Source organism: Poromitra crassiceps (assembly GCF_964638095.1).
Source record: "Poromitra crassiceps genome assembly, chromosome: 3".
Lineage (NCBI taxonomy): Eukaryota > Metazoa > Chordata > Actinopteri > Beryciformes > Melamphaidae > Poromitra > Poromitra crassiceps.
This window is the reverse complement of record NC_139625.1, coordinates 91,265,503-91,274,643: the sequence shown is the minus strand read 5'-3', so window position 1 is coordinate 91,274,643 and position 9,141 is coordinate 91,265,503. Positions and strand designations below refer to the sequence as shown.

General features: G+C 43.4%; 1 protein-coding gene across 1 annotated transcript in view; it reads left to right on the top strand.

Moving 5' to 3' along the window:
- Positions 1 to 1,090: 1,090 nt before the first annotated feature.
- The window catches only part of adck1 (aarF domain containing kinase 1), a gene marked incomplete at both ends in the record, with an annotated part of 257,552 nt that continues 249,501 nt past the window's right edge, over positions 1,091 to 9,141 (top strand). Inside the window, 2 exons of the mRNA XM_083632906.1 lie at positions 1,091 to 1,222; positions 3,991 to 4,080. Of these exons, the coding sequence (XP_083489032.1) occupies positions 1,091 to 1,222; positions 3,991 to 4,080 (222 nt within the window). The remainder of the gene's footprint in view (positions 1,223 to 3,990; positions 4,081 to 9,141) is intronic.

Here is a 9,141-nt window from a genome sequence, read left to right as displayed (position 1 = left end):
TTGGTGTTGACAGTAATAGAAGATGCCAAATCATTCAAAACAATTAGCATTTTGCTTTTAGGAGTATTGTGCCAGCGTGCAGCGCTGTTCCAAAACGTGTCAACGTGTGTCGTTGCCTGGGAAACGCACATCCCATAATACAACTGTTCGCATCGCATCCCATAATAGTATGATGATACTTGGGATGCCATTGCGAACATAGATGTGAACAGGTTAGCTAAAACTTCAGCGTCGCCAGCGACGGCCCCCACCGTTGCGGTCGGCGTACGTTTCGAGTGTATGTGTGTGTGTGTGTGTGTGTGTTAAACAATAAAACAAAAAAATGGTAGGCAGATGTGCTTGGTTGGGGTGGCTTTTGGTGTTTTGCGGTAAAAGTGGCTCTCCTATTGACTTTGTCCTGCCAGTGCGGCTCTCATCGAAGAAATAGTGAGGATCACTGTTATACACGATAGTTATTTGTTGAATTCCTCTCATTTCTACATAACTACTACTTTATTTCATAGTTCTGAAAAGAAGAAATTGGAGGAACTTACCAATTTCATTTCTCTATTTTCCCTATAACTTATAATTGTACATAATTTCATGGTTCTTTCCAAGAAACTTCCTAAGAAATTAACCGTTCTTTCTAGCTAATTATTAGGAAATTGCGGACCCCGAATAAAGCGCTACCTGATTTCCAAGTCTGTTTTCATCTGATCAATGACAGGCATAAATATGCATGATGATACTGGATGCTACTTGCAACTACTTGCAACCGGCCCCTGTGATTTGACAAGCTGAATTGCTGGCGACGCTATCAGCCTGCTGGAGTCGACTCGAGATGAGCCGGTCCAGTTTACACCGCTGCAACTTTCCCCTGCAACGTTCTAAAACGTTTGTCTCATTGCAAATCATTCTTGTAAACTGGCCTTAACACAGCACAGCACAATGAGCCTTGATCCATGTCTCAAACTAGGCCGTGTTTGGTCCTTGTATCTGGGGGAATTGGGCCTGGAGAAGTCCTTGAAATGTGCTTGAATTTGATGTTTAAGAAGGTGTGGGAGCTCTGTCCATCTGTGTCTCTGTCCTGCTGCCTCCCACAGTGCCTCTGATGGCTGCTTGGCTGCTGAAGGTCTCCTCCCTGGCCACAGGTGTGTTCGCCTCGTCTGGCTTTTACCTGTACAGTCGGCAGCTGGACCCCAGCGACCTCAGCCTCATACGCTTTGGACGGGCCGCGGCCACCGTGAGTTTCTGCACCGCTCTGCCTCATGGCTCTTGATTTGTGGGTTAACAATCTACTGTTGTAAAAATCTTCTTGACTCACTCCAACCTAAAACAAAATCCCCTTCAAAAGTAGAGCTGAACAATTAATCAAAACAACAACAACGAAAAATCTAAATCACAATATGAACTTCTGCAATATTCAATTTGCAGAGGCTGCACTTAATTGCTTAAGTCCAAAATGGACGTCTAAATGACTTGTTTTAGTGGTGCAGGTAGTCTTTGACCGATACTGGATTTTTGAGGCCGATGCCGATATTAGGGAGTAAAAAAATTCCGATACCGATAATATCGGCCGATATATATATATATTTTTTTAATCAAATTTGTATCCCCCAAAATGTTTTATTTATTTATCCTGGTTGCTGCTCCACCCTCTGCCGATCTGGGGAGAGCCGAAAACTGGCTCCATGCTTCCACATGGGCAGTTAGCCAGCCGCTTCTTTTCACCTGACAGGGGAAGCTTCACCGGTAGGACATAGCACGTGGGAGGATCACGCTATTCCAACGAGTTCCCCTCCCTCCGAACAGGCACCCTTAACAACCAGAGGAGGAACCACATCAACAACCCTCAAATATCAAACACTTGACAAAGATATGAGTTGACATGAATTGAAATATGTAATGTAGGCAGGATATTTTACAGCTTATTAATAAACTCAATGCAATGAAACAGTAAACTTAACTGGGAATTTAATAATTATAAATAACTAGAAATACAAAAACACAATAGAACAAATAGTTAAGAAAAAATATCAAATATACACAACATGCTGTCTATAACTTAAAAAAAAAGAAAAAGAAATCGGCAATATCGGCGCACCATATCGGCCGATACGATATATCGGTAATCGACCAATATCGGCCCGTAATATCGGCAAACCGATATATCGCTCGGGCTCTAGTCTTTGGTCCATGGATCAAGTTCAACCGTGAAAACCTTTCATCAGCTGCTAAAGACCTCTACCCCCACATGACCTTGCCACTGTCAGTTAGCTGCTACATGTAAACGGTTACCTGCTGGACTGGAGGGACAATACCATATTCAGGGATGTAGTGGAGGGTAAACCCACCAAAACTCAGTTTTTAATCTCATTTTAATCACTGAATAATGGCATAAAATGCTGACACAAATGATTATCAAATGAAATTCATATTATATCATAGTAAGTTGTATCAAACTGATGTATGTTATTTAGGGGTGCACCGATCACGTTTTTTGCCACCGATCACCGATTGCCGATCACCTATGAGAAATATCTGCCCAACCGATCATCGACCGATCACCGATTACCGATTACCGATCACCGATATATATATATATATTTATTTTATATTTTGTAGGCTAAAGGAAACTGCCAACATGAGACAGATGGGAGTTCAACCGTTTAGTTGTCAGTTCTCTTCAGTACAGTACAGCAGTATAGGCTTTTTACAGCATTATGACAGGAATAGTAGGATTGTGTGTGGTCTGGAAAAAGGAGGCAATAAAATATACAAACAGGTCAGTAACCAAGCTTGCTGTTATATAGGCCAATTATAGTGATAATTAACAACTAATAATATATAAATGATAATTAGGTAAACTGTAAGTCAGTTACTCTTAAACACCAGTCTTGAACCATGACTAAAGCCAAAGAGCTCCCACTCATAGAACCGGGGTTATGCACAATAACCGTCATACATTGGGATCCGCATCGAACGAACATCAAAACGACCCGCCCATCGAGGCCGAGTTACAGTGTTATAATTAGCAGCACTATGAGTGCGATCTACATAATGGTGACAGGGTTACATGACGGGAGAAACAACAGAATCACAAGCTACACACGAGCTAAACTCCATCTGAGTAGTGGCATTAATTAGCGCATCCGTCTGAATGGAGCGCACATCCACATAGCAGCACACTTTCGCTTCCTTCAAAGTGCCCGCGGGAACATCAATGCTTGCGTGGAAATTGTCTGTGTGTGCGCGTGCACTACCCCGACTACCACGTTAATCTGGGACTTTAATACACACGGATTTAACAGCATGCAAATGCCTCGGTAGGCGGGAGGACTGGAGGTAATTTATCTGCTGAGTCTGCTGTAATCACCAGCTGATTTGTGTGATTCAAAGACGCAAGAGGTGTGTTGACAGTCTGGTGCGGTGTGTGCATGGAGGTGAGTACACTGATGAAAGCAAAGCGTGTGCTTTGCAACACAATGATATAAACGTTAGAGCACAAATATGAAAGTTAAACGATAGACATTGAAGACATGAAAATGGGCTGCCTCATGTTTCTCACGTGCAGCATGATCGGCTATGCGATCGGCAAAATTAAAGGAATATCGGAAACAGCAGATCACATATTTGAGGTCCAAATCGGCCGATACAGATTGCGTGCAGATCGATCGGTGCACCCCTAATGTTATTCAATTCAAGTTTATTGTGTATTAACAATGTGCAAGCACATGATAACAAAAGGATGGGAAGGGCTGTGACACAATAGTAATAAGAGACACAATATCACAACAACAACAAAGTTACATAAAGATATGTATGGTCTTCTAAGGAAAAAAGCTGAAATTTGTGGTGAAAAATACAGGCGATCTGATCCTCAAAAAAATGCAACATTTTTACAAACAGATATTCTTAACTTCAAGGTTATCCCATAGTGGGCTTTCAGAAGTGTACTTTTACTTTTGAACAGTTGTCTACATCAGACTGCTCTGTGTTGCCTCCCTGCAGACGGCGGTCATCGCCTTCGACTACCTCACCCTAACCTCTTTCAACAATGTGGAACAAGGCACAGAGGAGTACTGGGCCCTCAAATCCAAGGTAGACATTTGCTTATTATTCTCAGCTAAAGCTTTTAATCTGGTGGCCTTTTGCTCACCTTGCTACATTCCTTTTGTGTTTTCATGCTGGGTTTTGAATGTGATGGGTCGCAAGCAGCCCTAAAATCCATGCTGGGTTTTGAATTTGATCCGTCCCAGCCCTGAAATCCATGCTGGGTTTTGAATGTGGTCCGTCCCAGCCCTGTAATCCTACAGTCCTTTTGTGTTTTCAATTTTTCATGCTGGGTTTTAATCCTACAGTCCTTTTGTGATCAGTCACAGTCCTGTAATCCATGCTGGGTTTTGAATGTGATCAGTCCCAGTCCTGTAATCCATGCTGGGTTTTGAATGTGATCAGTCACAGCCCTGTAATCCATGCTGGGTTTTGAATGTGATCAGTCCCAGTCCTGTAATCCATGCTGGGTTTTGAATGTGATCAGTCACAGTCCTGTAATCCATGCTGGGTTTTGAATGTGATCAGTCACAGTCCTGTAATCCATGCTGGGTTTTGAATGTGATCAGTCACAGTCCTGTAATCCGTGGAGAACGAGCAAATGTAGACAGGTGAGGCTCAGTGCAGGGCATTGGATGCTCACCTCTTTAACATGGTACAGCTTTGCAACCACTTAATTAACAAATTAATTGGTTTGGGTATTTTCTGGACGACATAGAGCCAGGCTTGTACCACTGGCTCTTCTGAGAAACTATATAATGGCCTAATGGGATGGTATAATTAAAGGTCACCATTTAAAAATGTCTCTGACCATAACGGTCTGATGTTGATGGAAATTGAAGTGATAATGCGTACTCTTGTCATTTATTTGCACAAAGGAGTGCCTTTATCATTCATTAGGACATTGGTTCCCAAACGGTGGTCCCCCTCGTGACTCTTGACTCTTTGTCATTTAATGGTCAACAGAAAAGTAGTCTCAACGGCACACCCATGAGAGTTCTTAACGCTGATACACTACCTTACTGCATGCTGCAGATATCTCTCTGGGTCTGGGACACTTCTAGCTCCAAACTCCTGTCGGATTCCTGGCCAGTGATTGGTTCCCCCGAAATCCTGGGGGCACCAATCAGTAACGACTTTAGCGCAGGGGCGCCGATTTATGTCGCCCCCCAGCCGAGCCGACCCGACCCAAACGCGATAAAGCTGCAGTGACGCAAACGCACACATTTCAGCACCATATGAGATTTAACAGAGATCTACACACACACACACACACTTCACACACCACTTCAGTTCATCAGAATAGAAACAAGCGACCGAAGCACTGGAAACCACACACTCATTTCAGCACCATAGAACATGAACAGCGACCCACACAGACACATTGAGAGATCAAAGGTTTTAACCAACATTAACATACACTACTACAGCTCATACACCACACCAACACCAGCCAAACATAATACTGTACACATTGCAAAGAAAGCACAACTGCACACAGTAAAACACAATTAATTGACCACCAATATTAGGCCCGCATAGCTATTAAATATAAAAGGTTTTATTTTTTCACTCACCATTGATGTTATTTTTTCTTTATGAGGAAAGTGTTGCCCCTTGGAGTTGAGCGTCGGATGAATTGATCTGCGATGTTATCCAGGTCGCTGGTGCGTGCCACATCCTTGTGACAGTTGAGTAGAGCAACGTGGTTCAGTCTTCCTTGCCCCATGGTGGACCGGAGATAAGTCTTAAGACGTCGCAGGCCTAAAAATGACCTTTCTGAACTGCAGCATGTTACAGGGACAGTCAGGGCAAGTCTCATAAGTTTGATCAACTCTGGTAACATGGTTCTCAAGTGCTCTCCCTGGTCGCTTTTAACTCATTGAGTGCCAGCCACTTTTGGAAAACGGATGCTCCCAGTGCCAGCCCTTTCAGAGCGTTTTCAGTGATTTCTCGAGGCCCACAGAATATTGTGTGATATTACTATGTAAACACCGAACACGCCCAAAGAACGATGAGACTCTATTATATCATCAGCAAAAAAAAGTTTATTGATATCATTTTCCGTTCTTTAGTTATCAGCAGTAGAAGATAGGTTGTTTTCACCAAAAACACGTTTCAAACTAGAAGCTGAGATAATCAGCCTTTTGTGAAATGAAGCATTTCAAGCACATCACTGACTCTGAAGCTAATATTTTCTGATGTAGTGACACCTCAAAAATAATTTCCTTCAATAAAACAGCGAAAACAAAGGAATTTTGTTTGGCAAAATAATATTTTTTAGCTGCAACCAGCAGCGCTGGCCCCTGCGTGCGCAAGACCCTACACCTTCTTGCTGGTCTTTATTTACTGCTGGTGGGCATCAGATATTCTAGCTTGTGTTTGGCAATCTGTCCATCGAGCCTGCTGTCACAACACCAACACTGTTGTATGCTGCCCTGCGTGCCCCACCCCCCTCAACTGCAAACTCCTCCGTGGGAGTGTCTCTGGTGGCTCTCTGCTGCGTTTGCTCTGCACTGAAAAGTGCGCTACGCCCAGCTTTTTCACAGCGTTCCGCCGTTTTTGTCGCCGGCTCCCAGCGCTTCCAGCTGAGAATAATGTAACTTTTCAGAAAGTTACATTAGGCTCAATTGTGGCAGCAGCTTGGCTGCTGTTCACAGGCACAGCTAACGTTATGCTTCATGCATATCGATGCATACTAGGGATGCACATTTTCCGCAAATTCCAAACTCGATCATTGCTAACGTTAACAATCAATCAATCGATTAATTGTAATTAAAAATACAAAATTTTCCAAACCATAAATGCGTTTTTTCCTCAATAAAACGTTTATTTATGCAGCAGCAACGTATTGTATATTTCTCACAGCATTGCATAGCATAGCCTACGCTATGAAACACATAAAAACGTGGAGGCATAACTTTTTAAACATGTCAACATTTGCCCAGAATCCCCGTCACGTCCGCGCAGGGGCTCACTTACCCACGCAGATTGTGACGCGAGGTTACTCCAGGCAAGCCAATTTATCCGAATGAACACTGTTCTACTCTACCGGGTCCGCCTATTACTTACACTTTGTTAAAACAATAAACGAGAGTCAGGCTGTAACGTTCACATTCATTCTCAGTTAGCTCCTAGCGTTTAGCACCATAGGTTAGCAAACACACCACTGGTCAACAACAAAATCCCTCACTTTCTCACTACGGCAAGTCTCGAGGGGACAAACACAGAGCCTCGCATACACGCAGAACACAGTCTGTTACAGTGATATCGTTGCGCCCTCTGGAGGATCATTGAAAAATGATTTGAAAACACCATTTAATGGGTTGCTTTTTGTTTTTGTTTTGATCGAGTAATTTTTCTTTGCTCGAGTAAATCCTTAACAAGCAATTAATCGAGTTTCGATTAATTGTGTGCATCCCTAATGCATACCGATGCGGTTTCCGTTTCCCCATGACTTCTTCTCTGTTTTTTCCTCACCTTTCTCTAATCTGGAGAGTACTGTCGCCACCTAATGGGTCCGTAAAATAGTTTATACACATTCGACATCCCCCATATTTTTACAGGAGATGCATCAGGCTTTGATCCACGTCCCACCGTCAAAAAACGCAATTGACGACTTTAGTCGTCATTGGCACTCTACGTTACTATTTGAATTGACGACGATAGTCGTCATTGGCACTCAATGAGTTAAGAAAGTCCACAGCATCCTGAAAAGTGGCAAGGCAAACTCCCTTTTGTTTTGCTATGTCGCCACACATATCACGGTGCAGTGTCAGCATGACCTCATCCAGGTCATCCCCATAGAACTGCACTATGCTTTTGCACTCGCACTTTCCAGTGACAAAATCCTCCACATTTTGCATGTGTTTGAATGCAGAAGGACTGAATCTGCAATCCAGGGATGTTGATGCTGTATCCATGATCTCGTTGTATTGCTGTCGGTACAGAGCTTCTGGTGTCTGGAAGCTGTGTGCGGGCGCACCTCTATCATCCAGTCGGCGGGGAATTTTTCTTGGTCTTGGCACAGTTGGGCTCTCCAAGTTCAGCTCATCTGCTGTTGCAGTAGTGTGCTCCCACACTTCCTGGAATCCTTCTTGACAAAGATACCGTATGTCTTCTCTGAGCGTGTCAAGCATCTGTCTAGCTTTCTGTAGGTGCAACTGTGCAACTGTCTTGGAGTGCAGTATTGACAGTTTCCATGCGTCAGAAGAATTTCAGCATGAGTTTCAACGAGAAAAAAGTGCTGAATTTCTGCAGCTGCAGAAGCAGACTATTAGCTTTCCCTCCTGCGTCACTGTTGTCATTTAAAGACAGGTCCTCAAGAACCTCCATTAGCGCACTGTGTGTGTGTGTGTGTGTGTGTGTGTGTGTGTGTGTGTGTGTGTGTGTGTGTGTGTGTGTGTGTATTAGCGCACTGTAGTTGGAAGCAATGGATTGTAACGACGCCGCTTTCACAGTCCAGCGCGTCGGGCACAGAGGTCTCAAAGATGGTGCTTCCTTGCCTTGAAACTCGTGAAACCAGGCGAGTCGCTTTGGTGAATTTCTGATCAGTGTTATCATGTCAGGAATGAGTGACATGAAGTTGCGACATGCGGGAATGTTTCGGGCGACATCGTGCACAACCAGATTCACAACATGCGCGGTGCAATGTATGTACACTGCTCGGGCCTCCTGTTCCTGCACGCGAGTCTGTAGACCTGTTCGAATGCCAGACATATTTGAAGCTCCATCATAGCACTGTCCTCTACATTTGCTGATTGGCAGCGAGAATCTAATCAGAACATCTTTTAGCAGCCGAAACAGTGCATCTGCTGTTGTTTTTGATGTCTCGTAAAATCCAAAAAACAGTTCCTCTGGTTCCAGGTTTTCAGTCACAAAACGGAAGCAGACAGACACCTGCTCTTTGACTGTAATGTCGGCTGTCTCGTCTAGGGGTGGGACAAAATATCGATACTCACGGTATCGCGATATTTCCACTTGCGATACGTTATCGATACACTGGCACCAAGTATCGATATGTTTATTTAATTTTTTTTTTTTTTTTTTTTTTTTTTTTTTTTTTAATAAATAAACAGGCTAAAATATTATGCTGTGTGTGGTAGTTCA